The sequence below is a fragment of the Vanacampus margaritifer genome, chromosome 10 (genome assembly GCF_051991255.1).
Source record: "Vanacampus margaritifer isolate UIUO_Vmar chromosome 10, RoL_Vmar_1.0, whole genome shotgun sequence".
NCBI lineage: Eukaryota > Metazoa > Chordata > Actinopteri > Syngnathiformes > Syngnathidae > Vanacampus > Vanacampus margaritifer.
Window position 1 is genome coordinate 9,108,054 of NC_135441.1, and position 25,067 is coordinate 9,133,120.

At 38.3% G+C, this 25,067-nt stretch overlaps 1 protein-coding gene across 3 annotated transcripts in view; it reads right to left on the reverse strand.

Annotated features, from left to right (window-relative positions):
* tenm1 (teneurin transmembrane protein 1) overlaps positions 1-25,067 on the reverse strand; it is a 254,249-nt gene that overhangs the window by 143,873 nt on the left and 85,309 nt on the right. For all 3 annotated transcript variants that reach the window (XM_077577571.1, XM_077577573.1, XM_077577570.1), the window contains exon 5: positions 14,879-15,117. In XM_077577571.1, coding sequence (XP_077433697.1) covers positions 14,879-15,117 — 239 coding nt within the window. The remainder of the gene's footprint in view (positions 1-14,878; positions 15,118-25,067) is intronic.

The window sequence follows — 25,067 nt, forward strand, 5'->3', positions numbered from 1 at the left end:
TTAAGTCTAGAGCAAAAATATGGGAGTATGGGAATTTTTTTAATTTACATATGATATTACACTTATTTTCAAAGAACATGTACATTAGTACAAAATGTCAAACATTTTTTGTTACATAGACTATTATGGCGCCAAGTAGTACTGTAGCTCTTGCCTCAATTTGAACCATTTTAAAGGACTACCTCTCTCACAAAACCTCTTTTGTGTTCTTGCATTATTTGAGTAATAGCTTTTAATATTTTGATGGTATGTCATTTTCAGTTATGTTTGGAAACGTTATTGTGCATTGTGAATAAAAAGCTGAATGTGAACAAAATTGCAAATTAAATTGAAATCACAATATTTGTAAAAAAAAAAATAAAAAATAATAATAATAATAATAAAAAAAAAAAAGTAATTCAACTGTTTTCCTAAAATCGTTCAGCCCTACGTTTTAGTCTTAGAATGAACAGGTGAAAAGAAATAATCAATACCTGCATTCATGCCTCAATCATTCTTTTTAGTGTGTAGGTTTACATATATAGTAAAAACAATTGCTCATCCAAGTTCAATTGTGTGGCTGCGTCAGCCTCTAGCAAAGCCATGACTTCAGAGGGACTGCGGTGGTGGCGACGGTGGTGGTGGAGGGAATGCAGCAAAGATAAAAGTCACACACGAGAGGGAGAGAGTAGAGTAACGGAGGAGAGAGACAAATGGGCAAAACAAGTGTGAAGGAGAGTGAAGGGGAGTGAGGGATGGGAATTCCTGAGCCAATAAAATAAATTTCTGTCTGAGACTGACTGAGCGCCTGGGCTGTGTGCATGTTGGTATGTGTTTTGGGGGTCGATTCATTCTGACAGACATGAGATGGAAAAATGTTTCTTTTACTAGCCCCAACCGATTTGACTGTTTAAGTCTGCGTGTTTGTGAAAATGATTGCGTGCGTGCTGTCATTCATTTCTGTGTTTACAGTTTATGGAATATATGTTATATGGATTAAATGAGCATTGGACATCCATGTTTGAAGAGTTCGATGCACCATAGTGGTCTTGGAGTAATCTTGTATCTGTTAAACTCAATGTTGGAGAGTTAGTCACGATAACCAGTGTATTTGTTACATGTTTTGCCGCTATTCACTGTTTTACATTTCTTGTCACACCCGCCACCCACTCTCTCTGTTTACCTCCCACTTGCTGTCAAACTAATCTGGCCGTTTGCTGAAGATGAGTCATGTTACAGACATACAGGATTAACTGAACAGGGACAGGTGCCATATTACAATCCCCTCCGGCAGTCATCAACCACCACGATAAAGAAGAGAACCAGAAACACACACTTACATTATATGGGCAATGGTATTACCAGTAATGTCGATTGATGAAATGTTATTTTTTCTCGCTCGACTCTTCTGGAAAACTAAAGAAAAAAAAGAAGTTTTTATTTTGCAGTTAAAATTGGACAAAAAGGAAGAAAAAAAGTGCTGATTAACGAACAAAAATGGAAACCTAACTTTCCAAAACCATCTCCTATCATTTCCCAGCTCCAATGAAATAAAAAACATACGAGACACGTAAAAAGTAAATTATGTAGAATCACTTTGACACTATTTAGAGTGGGACCAAATATACTTAGTTTTAGAGTAATATTTACACTTGGAAGAGAGTAAAATAAAGAATTGAAAGAAAAAAGAAAAAACACTCAAGGGTTGAGGACCAAACTCACGAACTTCAGCTTGAGAGACAGCCGATCTACACTCTGAGCCACAGAGCTCCTGCTGTGTGTTAGTATAACGCTCTTGTCAACTGGGATAAGCAAACAGTAGGAGGGGCATAGCTCAGGTGGTAGTGTGGCACTCTCTCAAGCTGAAGGTCGTGAGTTCATTCCTCAATCCTGGAGTGACTTTTTTATTTCACTTCTTTATTTTACTGTCTTCCTAGTGTAAATATTAGCCTACTCTAAAACTGAATCTATTTGGTCCCACTTTAAATAGTCAAGTTAAGAGTCAAGTTATATTAAATTTAGTAAAATTAACTATACAGAATGTAGTGTGTAATAAACTTTAAATATTTTTTTTTAATATATCTGGCTATTATTGTTCATTCATTCAGAAAAAACAGTGAGGTAAGAGGAGGGTTGGGAGTTGTTTGTTGACACTTTAAGTTCATTCTAAAGTTACTCAGTGGGCTTGAGGTCAGCGTTCTGAAGAAGTTCTTCCAACTCATTTTGGATTATGAACCTGTCAAACTGGAACACAAACTTGTCCGACCAAGTTAGAAGTCATATTGTCTTGGTAAGATTTACATTAATATCAAGGTGGAAATAATAAACTGAGTAGTTAACGGAAGGGTTTGATTCCGACTATCCATATGATGCAGCTCAGGATTTAGGAAATACCTCAGACAGACACAAATGAAAAACAATAAGAAAACCCATGTGGGTGCACATGCGCATATGCTTGTCCAGTTATCTTTGGACTGATGGAATTGCATTGCAATATCTGTGCCCTTCTGGAGACATTTTTTTTCTATAGGCTTCTCTTTCCATTCGAAGCCTTCTCTGACCACAGCTTGTCTAGCCTTTTGAAAGCAATTTTATCTGAGGCTCCTGTAGCAGTTAGAGCAGTTTTAGCAAAGGCCAGTGGGTTCTTAGAGCTGCATCAGTCGACCAAAATAGAAGAGTGAAAACAAAGAGAAACTGGACCAATCAATATGAACCCCAATGAGGCATGAAGCAGCTGGCTGAAAGAAGCTGCGGGTGAGGAACACACAAGCACACACACATGCACACACAAGCAAACAAATACACGTGATCTCAAACATTCAGAAAGCCATGCACACCAACAAACAACTGGCCTCACAACCTAACAAGTTCGTTTTCTCAAAGTTGTAGCACATGCATTCATCCAGCGTTCGGCTACATTCTGCTCATTTAACTGTATATATATATATATATATATATATATATATATATATATATATATATATATATATATATTAGGGGTGTTATAAAAAATCGATTCGGCATATTTCGCAATATTACAGCACGCAATTCTCGAATCGATTCAATATGCGTCCGAATCAATTTTTAAACATCAATTTTTTATGGAAATATTCAACAAAATGTCTTATTTAGGGTTAGGATTCTCACATTAAGCATGGAAGAATGTTATATTAATGGTACATTAAGCCTTTTTTTTTCAGTGCTGTTCGAACATGAAACAGACTGCAACCTGTTTGTTAAATGCACTGGCTCAGTTATAAGCCTGAATTTTCAGATAAATAAATACATTTTCATACAAATCTTACCGTGTACATGTACAAGTTTACTGATTTGTGTTTTCTAAATTTGAGTATTTTTTTTTTTTGCAATAATCAATTTATAGATTCGTATCAGGATTAATCGGTATCGAATCGAATTGTGACCTATGAATCGTGATACGAATCGCCAGGTACTAGGCAATTCACACCCCCAATATATATATATATATATATATATATATATATATATATATATATATATATATATGGATTGAAAATTGAAAGACCTTTTCTATTTGCACATTTTTCACTCATAAACTTTCTGCATTTTTTCATCATGAAAATTATATTGGCATGCATTTTCAATGTCATCCTTTTGGTTTGGAGAAATTAGTATGCGATGTGTTTTCATAAAAAATCAGGTCGTATGTATATAGCCAAAGTTTATGAAAATGAGTGATTAGCAGACATATGTCATAAAGTAGCGTGTTTTTAGCCGACCGCTAGCTGGAGCATTTCGGGATCCTGCTCCAAAATAATCCTTGCCTCAAATGGAATTCTCAAATAATTTATATAAATGGACATAGCAACCAATAAATGTCGAAATACACTATATCAGGGGTGGAAAACTGTGGTCCTCGAGGGCCGGAGTCCTGCAGGTTTTAGAGGTTTCCCCCAGTCAAACTGCAGCTGATACCAATTAACAGGATCGTTATCAGGCTTATGCAGACCTTGCTGATGACCTGATTATGAATCAGCTGTGTTAAAGAAGGGAAATCTCCAAAACCTGCAGGACCCCGACCGGATCTCGCCATCTCTGCACTATATTGTGACCCTCCAGTACGAAATTGAACAGAAAGACAGACGTACAGCTGTTGAATAAGAACATCCATCCATCCATTTTCTTAACCGCTTTTTCTCCCAAGGGTCGCGGGGGGTGCTGGAGCCTATCCCAGCTGGCTTCGGGCAGTAGGCGGGGTACACCCTGAACTGGTTGCCAGCCAATCGCAGTGAATAACAACAATGCTAAGTTATTAGCCAAAGCGATTGATATCTCGTCATCCTGACATCGGCAAATGTTTGTAATCCAAATATAGTTAATTGTCAGTTCTAGGATATCTGCCTTTAATGAGTCTATTTCTAATTTTAATTAAATGTATTTATTCATTAAAGCAAGCCTGTCACAATCGAGGATGTTAAACAGCTTTGCTCCAGGATAGCGAGTCAGGATTTAGTGGAAAACTTTTTAAATGCCTTGTATGTAATAATGCAAATAACACAATGTTTTAATCACATGTCATCATTTCAAATGTAATATTGCTGGGGAACAGTTAAAGTGACAGGTAAAAAGCATAAATAATGACAACCCCACAGTGACACTTCGCTCTGCTGTTATTACTATACAGTATAATGTTGCCACAATCTAATGAATGTGCTCAAAAAATTAATTGCTTTGAGGTTTTGAGCCATCCTGGTGTGAGCGGTATATTCATACCTTCAATCTCACTCGTACTTCATCGGGACCTCCACAAAACAAACCCAATATACACCTAGAGTTTGAAGTAATTTATTCATGCACACACATTTATGTATTCATGTTCGACAGACAGTTACAGATGACAATTGGTCTACATCATCCTCCCACACACTCAAATGCGCATTAGTTTAGCCATAAATAAATCAAAGCAGATTTTTTTATTCTTTTAAGTTCCAAAACCTACAATGTTGCGTGCACACCATTCGATTGTTTTCTAATATTTACCAGAACATGCAGCAGCAGTATCAAACAGGACCAAACCGGTGTTTACTACCTATCGAGCTGTCAAGATATGTCCATCTGGAGTGACAGATTATTCTCACAAAAATAAGATTCAGTACCAATTAGTTATCATTTGTTATAACTCTCTCCACACCATTGTCTTGTGTGAGCATGTACAGTAGTTAGAGGAAACTTATGACATGATATTGTAAGTTAAAAGTCTGTTTCAGAGTAATTGAATGAGGGAATTACTAATACTTATATATCTGATGTTGACATGCGTCTTCGGAACCTGCTGCAATTTTTAACCCAGTCAGTAACAAAGAGGGCTTAAATTCAAGCTAGCAGGAAGTAACACTCCTGGGAATTTGAGAAAGGCGAACTTATACTATTTGGTGGTATCTTCACTTGCGAGTGCCCCAAGAGTTTATCACAATACGAGCTGTCCAGTCGATTTTTAGGCAATAACTAGAGTTACGAGTGGGCTTCTGCTTTAGTAAAGTGAAAAAAAAAATGGAGCAATCATGGTAGAACTGCTTGTTATGTGGATTAATGAACTTCTTGTTATCCACGCAGAACATTCACTTGAGTTGTTTTTGTTTTTTTAAATCTTACGCAGCGTAACCGCGTAACATTCGCAAAGTACTGGAAATCGCATTGTAGAATTATTAAATAATTTATTTGTAAATTGTGGTATAAATGAGCAAATATGTATTTGGTCACTTACAAACAAGCAAGGGCTAGTTTGGAGCTCCACGCAAGATCTCATCCCATAAAGTGAAAATAATCATGGGAACGGTGAGCAAATATCAGGGGGGGGGACCTGCTGAAAAACCTGCAGAGAGTTGGGACCAAAGTAATAAATGTTACCATCAGTACCACACTACGCCGACCTGGATACAGATCTTGCAGTGCCAGACATGTCACCCTGCTTGAGCAGTTCATGTCCAGTGCCATTTGAAGTTCCCCAGAGATGATAGAGAGGATATCATGTGTTGAAATTAGATGAAGCCAAAATACAACTTTTTGTACAAACTCAACTTGGAGGAAGAAGAATACTGAGTTGTATGCCAAGAACACAAACATGCTTTGGGGCTGTTCTTCTGCAAACGGGACATGGTGACTACCTGTGATAAATACACACCTTATAAAATTAGAGATGGAAGCAAGTTTGACAATGTTTAAATTTGAAGTCTCCACACACATTTAACATTGACATTTTACATTGCCATTAAACAAAATAGATTATGTGAAATAATTGTGTTGATGTAATTAATTTAAAGCAACGGGGGAGGGGGGGGGGGGGTCATTTTTCCTTTAAATGCAATCAACAAGTGCTTTGATCCACAATGGCCAATTCAACACAACAATGTACCCAACACAATCGAAAAGACATGTTCTAATGTGACTGGAAAGTGATTGGAGATTATTTGATCACAGTGAGTTGTTGTGTAACAAATTCATCAATGATCCTCTCTTTTTTTCTTTTTTTTTTTATCACATCACCACCGCTGGTCATATTTGATTTATTGTAATATATAATAGCAAATTATTCAATTGTGAAATGAGATGTGTGAAATTAATTGATGCACAGAATACCCTAATGAGCTTTTGTGACACAAAAGGGCATCCAGGTTTTACAGAAGCAGAACTCAAATGAGGCTTAAACAATAAAATGAGTGACTGGTGGTGGTGTCATCACATCTATCCTTCAAAATCATAGATGCAATCTGAACCTGTCCTCTAGCTCTCCTTAAATGCCCCATCATAATGCCCGCTCCTCATATCTGATGGGTCGTGCTGTGCTTAATAACAAGTTAAGTCTGCAGGACGGAGGTGCACTGGGAAATGAACAAATTAGCAAAGCAATTCACAGCCTCTGCAGCACTGCGGGGGTCTTGCAAGCGGAAACGTAGGGTAGTAAAGAAAGAGGGGAATACTGTGTCACCTGCTGAAAACGGGCTATGTGCTGCAATAATTTAAAAACAGCAATATCTGTATTCGTATATTGCCCTATTTACCCTCTAATTGGACACCTCAATCAGAGACATAATAATACTCCTTCGTTTTTGGCTGGGTTATTTTTCTCCAAATTAATTAAGTCACATATTATAACTTCACACACAAGGCTCCAATGACTCATATGAGGTTAGTCATAAGAATTGTTTTGTCTCACTTGTGCTAATCCATTATTTAAATTCTGAGAATTTCCAAAAGGCACGTGACCAAGTGCAAGTGCTTAGCAAGTCATGCACACGCACTTCACAGTTATGAGGTTCAAGTTTGCATGTTCTCGGCGTATTTGCGTGGGTTTCCCCTGGGTACTCTGGCTTCCCACCACATTCCCCCAAAAATGGTTCTTGGATTAATCTAAGACTCTAAAATTGCGCTTAGATGTAAATGGTTGTTTGTCTATATGTACGCTACATTGGCTGGCAAACCAGTCCCCATGTATATCACCTCTCTTTCAACGTCAACTCGCATAGGCTCCAGCTCACACGAGACCGCGGGCTGTAGAACATGGATGGCTTCCATTAATTTCCTGAGGCTGAATTTATACCACAGGACCAAGTGCCCAATTCCACTCTAATACCGGCATCCAATATTTGTTGACTATCTTTTTGATGTCTACATTTCACGAATCAGTAACACAAACAGTATGGCTGTGTTAACATTCACAAAACATATAAAACAGCCCACATGCATAAGTGGCAAAATTGCACGTACTGTAAGTAACTCCACATTGTCAATAAACAATCACACATAAATAATATATTACTGGACCAGAAGAGTGGAGTCATAAGCTCCAGCCTCGCAGATTTTGAACAGGACTCTGATCCATAACTTCCATCTGGTCACCTGGATTGTGTGCCGAGTAGCACCAGTAGGAGGTGCGGTCAGATCTGCGAGTGTGTGTGATTCCTATTATTTGCAGGTATGACATGCTGGAATTGCTCAGCAGCTGTTTCCCATCTCAAGCAGCTGCCCTTCTTAGTTGGTCTGGTCTCTACTGCACCACCACAATTGTCAATATTCCACGGTGAGTTCTTATATCGAGCCATACATTTGATACATATCTCATATTTTAAACTGGAGCAATTTGATTCAGTTTGATTAAATGCACTCAGATATTTTAAATCAAAACCAATTAAAAAAAATTGTCCTTTGTGTGCCAAGCCAGGAGTTGAAAATTTAGTATTTGTGTTGGATTTTGTGGAGAAATGGAGGACTAAAATGTTGGGAAGGAAAGCAGGGAGGCAATACCGGGGAGGAGGAGGAATATTAAAATGTATTAATTATCCTAAACACACACACACAGACAAAAGGCCAACAAGAAATTGGGCTGAATTAGAATACTAATTCTCCTTCGTGATCCAGCACATTAACGTGTTGGAGGAGTTTGTGTGTCCCAATGATCCTAGGAGCTATGTTGTCTGGGGCTTTATGCCCCTGGCAGGGTCACCCATAGCAAACAGGTCCTATGGGGCCAGATAAAGCATGACTCATTGATCCCTTATGATGAGTGCAATAAATGGACAGATGTTTTCCTTGCCTGGACGCGAGTCACCGGGGCCCCCCTCTGGAGCCAGGCCTGGAGGTGGGGCTCGTTGGCGAGCACCTGCTGGCCGGGCCTGCACCCATGGGGCCTGGCGGGGCACATCCCGAAGAGGAAACATACCACCGGTGGGAAGGGTCGGGTGCATAGTGGGCTGGGCGGCAGCCAAGGGCGGGGACTTTGGCGGTCCGATCCCCGGCTACAGAAGCTAGGTTTTGGGACATGGGATGTCATCTCTCTGGCAGGTAAGGGGCTGGTGTGTGAGGCAGAGAAATTCCGCCTATATGTAGTCGGACTCTCCTCTACACATGACTTGGGCTCTGGTACCAATCTTCTCGAGAGGGGTTGGACTCTCTTCCACTCTGGAGTCGCCCACTTTGAGAGGCACAGAGCAGGTGTGGGCATACTTATTTCCCCTCGGCTTGGCGCCTGTACATTGGGGTTCACCCCGGTAGACGAGAGGGTAGCCTATCTCCGCCTGTGGGTTGGGGGACGAGTCCTGACTGTTGTTTGTACATATGCACCAAACAGCAGCTCAGAGTACCCACCCTTTTTGGAGTCTTGGGGACACTCTTGTTCTGCTGGGGGACTTCAACGCTCACGTGGGCAATGACAGTGAGGCCGAGAGGGGCGTGATTAGGAGGAATGGCCCCCCGATTAGAGTGGTGTTCTGTGATTGGACTTCTGTGCTCGTCACGGATTGTCCATAACAAACACCATGTTCAAACATGGCAATGCAGTTCGATGATCAGCTTTGTAATTGTGTCATCGGATTTGCGGCCGCATGTTTTGGACACTCGGGTGAAGAGAGGAGCGGAGCTGTCAACTGATCACCACCTGGTGGTGTGTAGGCTCCGATGGCGGGGGTCAGTCCTGGTAAACCCAAATGTATTTTGAGGGTTTGTTGGGAACATCAGAAAGAGTTTCAACGTCCACCTCCGGCAGAACTTCTCCCTTGTCCCGGGGGAGGTGGGGGACAGTAAGTCCGAGTGGACCATTTTCCGCGCCTCCATTGTTGAGGCGGCCGATCGGCGCTGTGGCTGTAAGGTGGTCGGTGCCTGTCGTGGTGGCAATCCTCAAACCCGCTGAGGGATTGCCCGTGAAGCTGAAGAAGGAGTCCCATCGAGCCTTTTTGGCCTGTGGTACTCCGGAGGCAGCTGACAGGTACCGGCTGGCCAAGCGGAATGCAGCTTTGGCGAACGGAAAACGACTTCTGGACAGCTTTGAGGAAATTATAGAGATATCATACGCCATCTATTCAGGGGTGCTGGAGAGGAGGGTCGGATTCAGGAGGAGCAGTGAGGTTTTCGCTCCGGCCGTGGAATAATGGACCAGTTCTACACCCTCGGCAGGATCCTCGGGGTTGCATGGGATTTCGCCAAACCAGTCTACATGTGCTTCTGGGTTCCTACACAGAATATTTGTCACATGCCCTTGCCCTACATTCTCAGCATTTATACATACATTTAATAGTGTTATTTTTAAATATACCTCCACTTTGAGTCCTATGTTTCTGTTGACATGATACATGGCACAGTTTAGTATGGGGTGTTTTGTAATCTTGCATTCATGTTGAACAAAGCACATGTACAATGTGAGCTACAACAACTGTATATATGGAGAATCATATCCCATCTCAACTGGCATATAAACTCTCTGCGTAAATGACAGACTTTTTTTCAAAAGTGCACCATTATCAGCCAAAGTGATGCTTGTCTCTTGTTTGCCTGTATGGAAAAAAAAAGGAAACCGTGTTTCCCCAGGAGAATTTCCCTTTGTGCTGTCAAGTTTAAACATTCCAGTTTTCCTGCCTCTTAGACTTTAGTTCGATATTTGTTGCAAAGATGACACTTTAAAAATGGTAATACTGTACTGTAATGACAGATTTGTAATCTTAAAGTCAAATAAATTCGAAAGTACTGTAAATGTTAAATTGTTGCATTACATAAATGCAGTAGATCACTAGAGAATATCTTATTGGTTGACATCACGAAGCAGTGGTTTAACTGAAGGATGAATCCCATTTAATTTGATCATAATCTTTGCTTTCAACACTCTGAACTTAGAAATATGTAATGTACTATTGAAATGTGTTTATAAAAATGAATTGATCAATAGAGGTCAAATAACATGAATTAGTATTAATGATGTATTAATTGAAACTCTTAAAAAAAAAAAGAAGTAGATAGTAACATTCAATAAGTGCTGCAGGATATTTATTTTATGTTTTATTTTATTTTTTTACAAAATAAAGTCATTGTCATATATTCATGAAATGATCTTATTAAATGTCATTAAAATTGACTGTACTCGAGTATCACATTCAGGTATTTTATACAAGACTGGAAATTGGGTAATCATAATACTACTGGTGACTTTTTTTCTCTTCCTGTCAAAAGTAATTAATTAATTGAGTCAAATGACTGAATCATTATGTAATGAGAAAAGCTAATCATGTGGTAGCCTGTGTCTGAACCTCTCACCCTTAACAAAGACATTAAGTCCATGACCAGTCTAATCTTGGATTTTAAAATCTTTGATGTACAGGCAGACATATCAACATATCATCTTTTCTCATGTCACATCCATCTAAATGTAGTTTCCATGGTAATGGCAACATGGAGATCAATCATTGCCAAGCAGGAGTGGAGCATGACACCAATTAAAAGGTTATGTTGTCTCTTAGTCATCACTCACACTCCTCACTAATGCTCTAATTACCAGGTCCGGGACATTAATGGGATAGCATGGTTCAGCCAGGGAATTAATCTGCATGGCTTTGCTACGTGAACGTGTGTGTGCGTGCGTGTGTGTGTGTGTGCCTGCATGTGATTAATGTGAACCCCCACAATCCCCCCAATGAATGACTTTGAGCGACACCAAATGGAGAGAATGAACCGACCGAGCAGAAGGTTAGGATATCTGCTCATGGAGACCATCTGCTGAGGTCAAGGGATCTATGATGCATTTTAGTGCTGTTTCACTCACTAGGATACACATTGATTATTTTATTGACAGTGATCTCACGTGGTTGCTGTGTACTATTTAGTACACTTGAAATTTTTATGGTTTCTTCCTTGAACCCAAGGAAAACATGGTTCAGGTGAGGGACCAGACAAAGCACGGCTCATAACTCCCTATGTTGACAAACAATATTGAATCAAGTTTTCCCTTGCCCAGAGGTCAGGCTGGGCAGTGGGGCTTGATGGTCTGCCTTAGGGAGCCAAAGACCCAATCCAAAGAGGCAATATGGGACCCCCTTTCCATGGATTTACCACCTGAGGAAACGGCCAATGTGAGCTGGATGGCCGAAGGCAGGGACCCAGCTTCAGAAGCTATCTCTAAGGACATGAAACATCACCTCTCTGGCAGTAAAGGATGCTAAGATGTTGTATGAGACATTCAACTTAGAATTGATGCTGGACTTGAGCTTAAGAACTAGTCATCTTAAGAGAGGTTGGACTGTTTTCCAACCCTAGAGTTGCCCCAAGTGAGAGTTGCCGAGATGGTGTGGGCTTACTTATCTCCCTCCGGTACAGTGAAGGCACCACTGACTGTTGTCCGTGCCGAGTACCCACTGTATTTGGAATCCTTAGAGAGAGTGATAGAGAGCACTACTGCTGGGGACTCCCTTATTCTTGGGGAGCAATGGCAATGATCAATCGATCAATTAATCAATCATCCATTCATCCATCCATCCATTTCCTAAACCGCTTATTCCTCACAAGGGTCGCGGGGTGCTGGAGCCTATACCAGCTGGCTTCGGGCAGTAGGGCAGTACAACCTGAACTGGTTGCCAGCCAATCCAGTCAATTTAGGGCACACAAAGACGAACAACCATTCACAGTCACAATCACACTAGGGAGAATTTAGAGTGTTCGATTAACCTGCCGTCTTTGGGTTAGGGTTACCCAGAGAAAACCCACAAAGGCACAGGGAGAACATGCAAACTCCACTCAGGAGGGCCGAAGCCCGAACTCGAGCTCATGTCCTCTGTAATGGGAGGCGGGCCAGTCATTCATCATGCCACCATTAATCAATCAATCAATCAAAGTTAAAGTCAATCACCATTGAACACAAAACACTTCACAACAAACTCAGGTACAAAAAAAGAAAAACTTAAAAATAATAATAAACACAAAAGGACAATGATAAAACAATCACAGACTAAAGCGTACTAAAGTACTAGGTAAAAGGGTATGTTTTAAGACAGGATTTAAAATTTGCAGTGGTGGTGGGAGACAATTCCATAAATAAAGGGCACGGTAAGAGAAACCCCTACTATGAACTGACTTTTTATTGACTAAAGGTATGACAAAAAGGTGTGAATTTAAAGAGCGAAGGGAGGCGTAGTGGAATATATGGAGTGAGTTCCGACAGATTTGATGGGGCCAGACTATTTAATGCTTTTAAAGGTTAAAAGAATGACCTTAAAATCAGCTCTATCCCGAATAGGCAACCAGTGCAGGAGACAGGAGTTGAAACCTGAGACCTGGTCGGCCTGACTGGGAGGCCCACTGATCTGAACCCGAATGGTGCTTTTTTTTTCTTTCTTTTTTTTATTGGACTGTGCTCATCACAGTCACATATAATCATAAACTAACACCATGTTCAAGCATAGGGTGTCCACACTTGCACTTGTCAACTGACACCTTAGGCTACAGTTTGATGATTATTTTTGTGGTGGTATTATCAGACTTGCAGCCACATGTCTTGGAAGGGTTGGGTGAAGAAAGAGGGGCTGTTGTTGGTGGTGAGAATGTGGGGAGAGGAAGGCCATTCAGGTAGTCAAACCTCAGATTCAAGCTATGGAACAGTGGACCAGCACAATACATTTATACGCCTACATAGAGTATATATGTAGACTTGGAGAAGGCTTCCAACGAGTCCCTTGAGAAATCTTGTTACGGTCTCCAGACCTGGCAAGGACCGTTTGGTCTCTGTAAAACCGATATAAGAAATTGATCCGCATTGCCAGGAGTTAATTCAATTATTTTCCAGTAAGGGTTGGGCTCCACCAAAGGCTGCCCTTTGTCACCGATTTTACTCATAACTTTTGAATGCCATGAGATTCCTCCAGAGGAGCCAGATGAGGTGGCTCAGACATATCCAGGACACCCCACTTGGTGAGGTCTTCAGAGCATGTTCTACCAGCAAGAGGCTCCATGGAAGACCCAGGACATATGGGGAGACTACGTCTCCCGGCTGGCCTGGGAACACCTTTGGATACACCCGGGAGAAATTGTATGAAATGGCTTAGAAGAAAGTATGGGTTTCTCTGCTTGGACTGCTGCCCCCACGACCCCGGATAAGTGGAAGAAAATGGAAGGATGAATTGATGGTTTGACATTTTACAGTGTGAAAAGGAGGGGAACTGTATAAAGTAGATTAGAAATAGAAACTAGGAAAAAGGTGAACTTTAGTTGTGAAAGCACCCTTAAAAAGTTCAGACCAAAATCACTTCAGAAACATGCACAGAAACAGAGAGGGAGAAAGAGAGAGAGAGAGAGTGAGAGAGATTTTACAACTGAATTTATGTGTCTATTCATCATAGAATAATTAGTTTTGTGTGCTTTGGTCCAGTGACTCAGATGCAATTCAGAATTTCCCACAGATTTGGAATACATTATTTTCTGTGTTTAAAGCCTTTTTGCACAGTTTATTACTACAACATTTGGCTTGTATAATTGCTTTTTAGCAGTTTGCATTGATTATATTTCAAATTTATTTTGTATTGAAATGGCTCCTTTGGCGTTTTGCTTTGGAATTATTGGCAAAAATAAAATAAAACACAACAACAACACCAAGATAACCTCTTCTTCGCAACCTTACAAGTGGTAACATTCAAAAAACACATGCACTATAATTGTGTTACTAAATTTTTTAGGCAGTAATAAGTTGGGTCACAACAACCATCCTTTCATCCGCATGATCATCATGATCATCATCATCATCATCATCATCATCATCATCATCATCATCATCAGCATCAGCATCAGCATCAGCATCAGCATCAGCATCAGCATCAGCATCATCCTTATCATCATCATCTCTTAAGCAGATTGAGCTAACAAAATGTAGGGAATTTTTTTTTAAAATATATGCTTTGGTTTTTGTTCGATTAAAAGATGAGAAGTTTAGTATTTATTTTGTCGAATAAGTTACACAAATTAGGTTAATATGAATCTGGATAGAGCTCAATATTAAAACAAATAATTCATTGGTTCAAATTATACATATGCACAGTGAAATTGACAAAGGTTTTCAACAGAAAGTAACAAATTGTACACAGTTATTTGGGAATGTCATGCAGCAAGAGTAACTCACCAATGACGTATGTGAGCAGCAGAGCCAGGGTAAGAGTGAGAAGTGACGCAGATAATGCTGTGCACTTCCAGTTGCAGCAGCGATGAGGCTTGTTGAAGGTAAACAGTGGTCTGGTCACACTGCTGCGAGGCAGGGGCCTGGGCGGAGGCGAGTACACTGTCCCAGAGGTCAAGGGGTAACCCTGCCCTGCACCTGAAAGCAGGGCTGAGGAGCCCGAGCCTTGCTTGAATAGGAAATGTCTAGAATGGAGAAACAAAATGTTGCATTTATTTCAAATGATTGAATGTTAATATTTGTATACACTAATTATAGCTCTGCTAAGATGAAACTTTCAAAGGTAAGTACTGTGTGTGTTTACACAATACATAATGCAATGCTCTATTGTTGAATAAGTTGTTCATTAAAGGGTTTTTATCTTGGATACAGATGAAGTTGTAGCATAAAGCTCTTCTTAACTATCTCAATGGCATCTGTCCCTCATAGATTTTTATCAGATCTACCTTGACTGCTAATTAAGATAGCTGCGTGAGTGGGCTGAAGATGTACATTCTACTAAAATGTTTTCCCTTGCGGAACATTTGTAAATAATACGCGTGGAAGACATATACAGATAGAACAATGTTTTTTTTTTCAAGGCCGATGCCAATGCCAATTATTACTAGTCAAGGAGGCCGATAACCGATATTTGGATCAAATATTAATTTTCAGTAGAAGAGAGGGGATAAAAATATTGGCTTTTTTTTTTTTTTTATAAAAATGCCAATCTTGACTTTGTTAAGCATATTTTTTACAATTTTTCAGACTTTTCAAAATCTAAAAGTTGTTTTTATTTATATTTTTTTCAATCTTAGACAATAGACATCCTATTACATTTCTAATAAAATGTTCAGGGAACTCCCAAGGTTATCAGTACTTCTGAAAAAGAAATTTAAACAGTACAATAGCTCTCTATAGTTTTCTACAGTAAACATTTTTTTCCAAGATTTAAAAATACCTGAAATCTTAAACTTTCACTTTTTTTCCACATTTCTAGTTTTAATGTCGAACAAAAACAAATGGTTCAGAAGGTTCCCAGGGTCAGCACTGTCGCTTATAAATGTAGCTGAAAATTTTAATAAATGGTTCCCTGAGCTTAAAATGGTTTTAGATTCATCTTTTATAAAAATGCAGATACCGATAGTCGTCAAAATGCCCAATATCAGCAATATCGGTCTATCCCTAAGGACTAAAAATTATTAAACACAAGATAGATTTCTGTTACTCTACAGCAGGGGTGCCAAACTCATATTAGCTCAGGAGCCACATGGAGGGAAATATCTTACCAAGTGGGCCGAACCGGTAAAATCCTGGTATATAACTTAAAAACAATTGCCATAAGTTATACACAGACTTTCGCTATTTGCAAGACAGCCCTAAATAGCAGGGCTCAACTGTAAATATATTGTTCCAAAAAATAACACGAATGTGAGTGTGAATAATTGGTAGACCTGCGGATGGCTGGTGACTAGTCTAGCTCACCCGCAATGCTAACGATGATATAGAAAAAAATAACAAATGAAGAATTTAGGCTACACTGTATGGTAAAATACTGTTTAATATTGAGACCTTATACTGTATATGAGTTGCAGTTGGTTTGAGATGTAAAATCTGCTTTATGTCCCAGAAACTTCCTGCCACCTCTGGGACCAAAATGCTTGCTTCCCTCCAAATGGGATTGTAACATGAAACTGGAAACAACCTGGTTACTGTGCAGGCCTATGTAGGACAGCAGCTGAGGACTTCATAAATGAAAATCAAATGCAATATATTTTCTCAGGTAGCAAGTATATGAGTCACAGTTTAATTATGCAAATCTCCTTTTGGTTGGAGTCTAGCTCTTGACTGGAGGCTTGACTGAAACTCCTTTAAAGGACTTACGTCCATGGCAGAGGCCTTTTTTTTTTATAACATACAGTACAGCTACAAATGCAGACCTCCATTACAGAACTTTATATTACTTATAACCCACATCTTTGGTTGCCTGCATATGTCCATATGTGTGCTTTAAATACAAAGATGTTTCTTAAATTAACAAGGAATCCTCCATCAGTTTCATCCGAAAAGCAAACATTAAGAAATAAATAGATAATAATAAATAAAAGTCCCTGGGATTCCCCTTGTAGTCTATATTTAGCTCCACAAGAGCAAATAATGAGTAACATCTAATTCAGGTCGGTATTAAATAGTTTATGATTAACCACAATAACATTTTGAGCCGTTTGTTTTATCATTATTATTATTGAAAATATTTTTTTTTGTTTCTGAGTAGATGTAATTTGGCTTCCCCCATTCGAGGCTCACAGATGTGAACCATAGAAATATAAGAGGATGAAAAAGAAGAGGAAATTAGGAAACTAGAGAAAAGGCAGCCCAGATGATCTACAAAGATTATGTGGGAGTATTTCACTTTTTATAATATCTGATTGGAAATGAATCCAAGATAATTACCCTCTATGCAGAGAATGCAGGAAAAGGACAGTGACAACAGTCATGTGATTGTCACCTAAAACTGTACAACAATGCTTTAAGCAAATCATATCACTGCTGTCTGAACTGTAGAAATTAGTTTGTTATTTTTCTTTTTTTGGTACACGTTTTAACAGTATCTTGAAAATACTGCTAAATGTGATTGTTTTTTTTGTTTTTTTAGGCTAATAACACCTTTTTTTAAATTACGAACTAAGGACGCCCTCCGTAACTCATGTGACATTTCCATACAGTTTTGTCTCTGAACTCAACTCCCAAAGAATGAAAACATTTCTTTGTGGAATCAAAATGATTGCTTATGTAATCACTGTCTTAGTTAGACCCGGATAAGCTTTGATTTTACATATATGAGAACATTTTAGATGGCTTTTGAAGATAAAAATAAAATGTAATACAATGAATTTTTCCACTAACTCTTATTGTGTTTAGATAATTGAGGGGAGGACTGCAAGGTGTGAGCTGAGGAAGCATGAATACATGGGCAGCAGAGCTATCCAATTTGAAAAAGTGGATCTTGGCAGGCAAATAGAAAGTGTAAGCAGCATTTGCCGTATTCTGTCCTCTTTCTAGATTGACTCAAACTTGAAAGTGAATTAAGTCTGTTGTTGATGGGGCCACTATTCACAAGGATTTGACACCGTTATTTTTTCAGCAAAATTGTGCATTTTTTTTTGCTGGAAAATATCCTCACCCATTGCCCTGGGTTACGTCATGCTCTATTGACATTAATACTGGTCGACGGTGTGCAATGCACAGCTTTGCCTGACTGTGTTCGCTTGCAGCAACAGAGGGTGTGAGGTCACAAACTGCTGGTGGCTCTCCGAAGGGCCCTCGGAGGACAGGTCATTAATGTCGAGCCAAACAGCAGAATGATTGCGTTGAAGGAAACCAGGCTGCAAGGCCACACTCCTCCTTCATTTGCAACCGTATGCTGCCAAATATGTCTGTTTTGCAAGAAACGTCATGTTGAATTTAGTAAAAAATTCAATTATAAGGTCACTCTGTGAAAATGTGAGGGTTGCAAAGCTTAGAAATGTTCTGCATAAAGGATTTGTGCCATGAAAGAAAAAAGATGAAAATGTATTACAATTACTGTGTCAACCCAATTACGGGACAATTTAAAATGAATTACAATTGCTTGAGAAATAATGAAAAAGAAAAACAGATGTGTTTGTTTTTTATTCATGCTGATGCGATTTTAAAAAAAATGCCGTCACATAGTACTTAATTTTTTAAAAGCCTGGTATCACCAGATTTGTTTCAATGATTATCATTATCTTGTTTATTGTATCAGTCTTTATTTGGGTTTCTCACGCTCGGTTTGTCTAACTCATGCGGCCCCATGGCAGCTTAACACAAGACAGATGACATCCATCCTTCACTGTCGCCCTCCCTTGCTCTGCTCATCCACCCATCCAACATCAGCTGAAGGGTAGGAGTCAGATGGGGGACACAGAGGCTACACATGAAGTTTCCACACCCAAAGGGTCAATGCTAGTTCAGGTCTAAAAGCAGATAAACTTGTAGGAATTACGACAACACACAGTAGGCAGGAAATAAGCATACACAAAAATATGACTAATGCAGGTGGGCATTTCACAGCAGGTCATACTTCGCATCTTCGGCTTAGAAGAAAGGATTTGCTCAAAACCAGGATCCATCTTGTATGTTTTGCAAAACCTCATGGAGCTCAAATCTTCATATGTGTTACTTTTCAAATGTTTCCCGATCTTCCCAGCTCACTGCGCATGATCGTCTCAGACAACATCTACGGGCGATGCTCAGGAAGCTGGAAATTCATATTGGGGAGCAAATTTCCCCTGAGACAGGAAGTAAATGAGAGTCCTGGCTCTTTGGGAGGTTGAAGCCTACTGCCCTGGGGCTGTTCACAACGTAGACTCATACAAATACAGTATAGAAGAAGACGGAAATATCATGTTGTGGTGATAAGAAGAAGGGGAAGAGACAAGGGTATCAGTCAATGTATGGAAGTCTTAACAAGCATGACAAGCCATATCTTTTTACCTAAAGATGTCCACTCCTTGCATCGTTTCAACCGAAAAGGAAATCTATGCACACTTCAAAAATTCTTAATCTCTTCTGACATATGATCAATATATTACAATACAACTCAACAATTCATCAGATATGCATCAAAGAAAATGCTGCTGTTCTTGACAAGACATGCAATTTCCATCAAAGTAATATAATCCTTTAAAATTATACTGGCATGCGCTCTCATGGAATGTTTGCTAATCCTTTTATCTCAATTGGAAAATGATCTGACAGCAAGATTAGGCCAAAAAAAAAGAGACAATAAAAAAAATTATTTCATAACTCGGGTCTCTGTCAATGTGAGGGAACATCAATAGACTAGTAATAAATCAACTCAAAGACAAAAATAGTAATAGTCACTATCCTCTGAACTATATGAAGAGGCTCCATTCAATATCATTATTATTCAATTCTATTCTGTAATATATACTCTTCTCGTGTTGCCTCACATGTCATATTGTGCTGAAGTTTGGGGAAATGTACGTAAAACAAATACATACCCAATTATTAAATTACAGAAAAAGTGATTGGAATAATTAATAAGTTTGGCTAGAGAGAATCAACTAATCAATAATTTATACTGCATTTGGTATTTTAAAATTTATGGATATTGTGTATTTGAGACACTGCTTAATTGTGTAGTGAACAATAACCTAACCGTTTGCATTAAGATTTTTTTAAAATTAGGAGAAGGAAACTATCATTTAAGGCAGTGGTCCCCAACCACCGGGCCGCGGCCCGTTACCGGGCTGTGGGTCATTTGGTACCGAAAGAAAAAAATTGCATTATTTTTTATTTTTTTCAAAAACGATGTTTTATTTTGAAAAGTGGCCGGATTCTGTCTGTTACATCCGTCTCACTTGACGCACTTCAAGGACGCTACACCACACGTCACATGATACGTCACGCTAAATTGAATTCCAAGCTAGCAAAATGAGCAAAAAACAAACTTCCTTAAAAAGTTTATTTGCAAAGGGGAAACGGTCCAATGAAGGGACAGAAGAGGAACCTGGACCCTCTAAAAAAGGGAAAGCTGCCTTTAACAGGCAGTATCAAGAATCATATTTAAAATATGGATTTATCGCCACGGGCGATTCCCACGCACCAAGCCCGCTGTGCGTATATGCGGTGACCGGCTTTCTAATGAGGCGATGAAGCCTTCAAAACCGAGATCGCCAAAATAGCACTGAAAACCCTGTTGCCATTTCCGACATCGTATCTGTGTGAAGCTGGGATTTCTGCAGCGACGGCAACCAAAACCAAATTGCGGACCAGACTGGACCTAAGTAGCACACTTCGGGTATCATTGTCTCCCATAACCCCAAGATGGGACCGTCTCGTTGCAGCAAAACAAGCTCAGGGCTCCCACTGATTCACTACTGCTGTGATTAGCGAGTATTTTCATGCACTTTGTTTTTGTGTTGTGTCTTATTTTGAAGGTATGTTTAAAACAGGCTAAAAATAATAATTGTGAAGTTGTGCGCACTGACTACACGACGAATAGTAATCACTAGATGTTTTTTGCCACACCCGTCCCCCACTTCTACAAACATGATACATGATTTGGGTGTGTAACATCTCTAATACATATACTGCATACAAATAGTAATAGAAAATAAACAATAATGCATTCAAAACATAAGGCATAATACTGTGACCAGTGAATATTACCTTATTGTGCACGTTCTTCAAGTCACTATACTGCCATGTCAGAAAGAGATTAGTAATTATTACAATGTCATCAGGCTGATGATTAATTTAAATTGTCACATAGTTCTATTTTTTTTTTTATCCCTTTACTTTAAATGAGATGAAATCTAATTATGGTCTGATGCATAACTTATTAAAACCACTTCTTCTGGCATGGCAGCCTGCCAATCTCATCTCCATAATGCCAGAACTCAGCCGCCACACTGAGGTCTCATTAAAAATGCAAACATATTCTTTTGCACCTTTCTGCTTCTTCTCAAAATCAGCCTCACAAATGAGAATCTGCGAAATAATTCTCTGATCAATTATTACTTATGCAGCTGGGAAATACTTAATTCCGTTTGATGGGATGAAATTCCACTGGCTCGTCTCTGAGCATTAGACGGTACAGTATATTTTCAGGTGCCACAACTGGAGGTGGAATTTCAATATGTTCCCAAAAAGAGGATTTGTGCTTGATGGCGGATTTTGTTTTGTGACGTTTTAACTCACAATGGTCCCCTGACGGATCTTCAGAGGTGTGGTGAGAGAATCCAGTGAAAAACCTGAGAGATTCACGATGGCTTTGATGGTGTGCAAAGACATGTAATATCACCCATGAGGATTGTGAGCTGCTCCAATTTTGTGTGCACGTTCAAAACATCCAAATAAAGTTCTAGTTTTGTCCTTAAACGGGGAAGTCAACCCAAATTTTTGGGGACAATAATATGTTCTATGCAGCCCCACTTGTCGGTATTTTGGTTAATACGCATTAGTGGAATTTAAGTTAAGCAGCAAAATCCTGCAGTTTTTATCAATATCAGAAGGCAACCGTTTTGCCACTTGCTGTCGAGTGAAAAATACATCACAGTTGCTCAGGTCTCAGTTAACAACCAATCACAGCTCAGCTTCAGAAAACAGGTGAGCTGTGATTGGTCGTTGCCTGTGCCCTGAGCAAATGTCATGTTTAGACTAGTGAGGTCACATATAGCATATTATTGTCAAGAAATGTTTAAAGGGACACTTGACTCTTTTAACCATTTTCAGCAGTAAAAAGTTAATATTTTGTCCAGAATGGTTCTTTTGGTTCTTTATTGAAAATATAATAAGTCTAAAATATAAATTGAAGCAAAAAAGAAAACAAAAATAGGAAGAAAGAAAAGAGTTTATATGTTCAAAAGGGGTAGAAGGAAGTTAAAAACGTATCTAGTCCTACCTCTTATTCGTTTTATGTTAATAAAATAATAAGGTCGTGTATTTCAACAAAAGGAAATGTATAAACCTAATCATATATACAAGTGCACTTTAACATACGCACATTTGCCAGCGACACATGCACATGAAATTAATAGACATATAGCATAATACATTTATATACAATTTTCATTACACTCATACAGATACATCCAAAGAATTTACAGCATATATACATTTTTAACAGCTCATGTCTGATGTAAGTAATTTTTTTAAACTTTGCTTTTAAACAAGTTTTTAAATTCAGCAAGTGACTGACATATTTTCAAGTCAATTTCAAAGTCATTTCACAAATTAACACCTTTTACAGAAACACACCTTTGCTTAATATTTGTTGTTGTTTGAATATTTTTGTAGACACTTGTACCCCTTATGTTATAAGGACTCTCTAATTTTAAACAGCTTCTGAGTACTGTGGCAGAGTAGATTGTTGTGTACTTTATACATTATTTGTAATAATTTAAATTCAATTAAGTCGTAGAATGTCATTGTATTTGATTTAATAAATAGAGAATGAGTTGGTTCCGTATATTTTGATCGATTAATAAATTCTTATGGCTCTTTTTTGCAGTTTGAAAACAGGATCGGTATTTGTTTTATATGCGTTTCCCCAGATTTCCACACAATAGGTCAGATATGGTAATAATAATGAACAATATAATGTGTATAATTATTTCTTATTCAGGACATTTTCTCCATTTTTATGAATAGGAATAACTTTTGCTATTTTCATTTTTGATGGAAATGTACCGGCTTTAAACGACAAATTACATTTATATGTGAAAGGTTGCACAACATATTCTATAATACTTTTTACTAAGGTCATATCAATGTTGAAGCAGTCAGTGGACTTTTTATTTTTTTATATTTTAACAACATTTAATATTTCTGTCTCACTAACAGCATTAAGTCACATAGTGGATGGATTTTTTTATGTGCTTATCTATTTGATGTTTGTTTCTTGGCTCAGGGATTTCTTTTGCCAAATTACTACCAGCATTACAAAATACTCATTAAAATCATAAACGATGTCTGAATTGTTTTCAATAACAATATTTTTATCTTTTATAAAATATTCTGGATAATCTATTTTTTTGTAGCTATTTTTAATTACATGACTTTTTCCATATTTTTTGTGTGCTGCTTTTATTCTGCTCTAGTAATGCATGGTAATAATCTTTTTTACTTGTTCGTATAATATTCAATAGTTAATTTTTGTAGGTCTTATACTTTATTTCAGCCTCCAGAGTTCTCAATTTAATAAACATTTTGTATAAAATGTTTTTCTTTTTACATGCATTCTATATTCCCTTCGTCATCCATGCCTTATTTAGACCTTTATATTTTCTTGTGACTTTTATTAATGGACAATGTTTATTGTATAGAGAAATAATGGTAGACTGAAATGCACTGTATGCGACATTAGGATCATCATTTGAACAGACCTCAGACCAGTTATGTTTTTCTAAATCCAACTTAAAGGCAGCCATGGAGCGTTGTGTTCTTAGTCTTGTTTCCGATGTGTAAGTTATTGTTGTTTTTATTTTTTCATCAAAATAGTCTTGGAAAATTGCAAAGACCGGAAGATGATCACTTATATCATTAATAAGAAGTCCACTTTCTATTTTATGGTCAACTTTATTTATAAATATGTTATCAGCATAGCTGTATCAATTGTTATTCTGCTAGGTTTCATAATTACAGGGAATAGGTTATTACTATACATTGTATTTATAAAATCAGTTGTTTTCTGATGCCCATTCGGATTAAACAAATCAATGTTAAAATCACCACTCATTATTTGCATTGTGTTAAGTTTTGGTGTACTGGTGCGAGCATGAGTAATCAACTTGTCATGTCGTAAGTATGCACTTTCTCCCCTCTCTCTTACAGTTCTCAGTTCAGGCGTCAGTTCTTTTCTTTTCCTTTTAGAAGATGAATTTGATAACGTAATTTTATTTCATGTACAATTAACTAATTTACTCCCAGCCATTTTCACTGAAGCAATCCCCTTTGCTCCCGGCTGTTTTACTGGATTTTGACTAATTTTGCTATAAAAACATAGAACCTACCAAAAGAAAGATTAGAGTCTATGTCTATTAGTTTCCGTTTTGCAGCAACTAGCATTAGAATACCACAAATCTGTTGAAAACACTGGGGAAAAAAGCCTTTTGCAACATGGCCCTGGTTGATCTCTGCTGCCACCTGCTGGCCGTTTTTGTAATAACTACCATATCTTTAAGGTTTCTCTTCAGTTCAGAGGCTGCATCAAAGCCTTCTGTATGCTCTAGGATAAAAAAAAAACATAAAATGTATAAATATGTTTTTGGATCCATGGTAATATTTAAAATAGAACGTATTTATACATTTTTAAGAGAAAATGAGTTAATACATTTATAAATTCCTACTTCCTCAGCACAGGTGATGTCATCTTCAGTCGACAATAAGTGACTAAATTAGTTTTTAAAGGAATTAATTGTTCATGAAAAATAATGAAGCTATCACATTAATTATAGACAAAATATTATATTTTTACTGCTAAAAATGGCTCAATGAGTCAAGTATCCCTTTAAGGTTGACGTACCCTTTATTTGTTCTCCACAGAATGAAAATGTGCCAATCCCTAATTAAACACTTTAATGTAATGATGTTTATTTGTGGGATT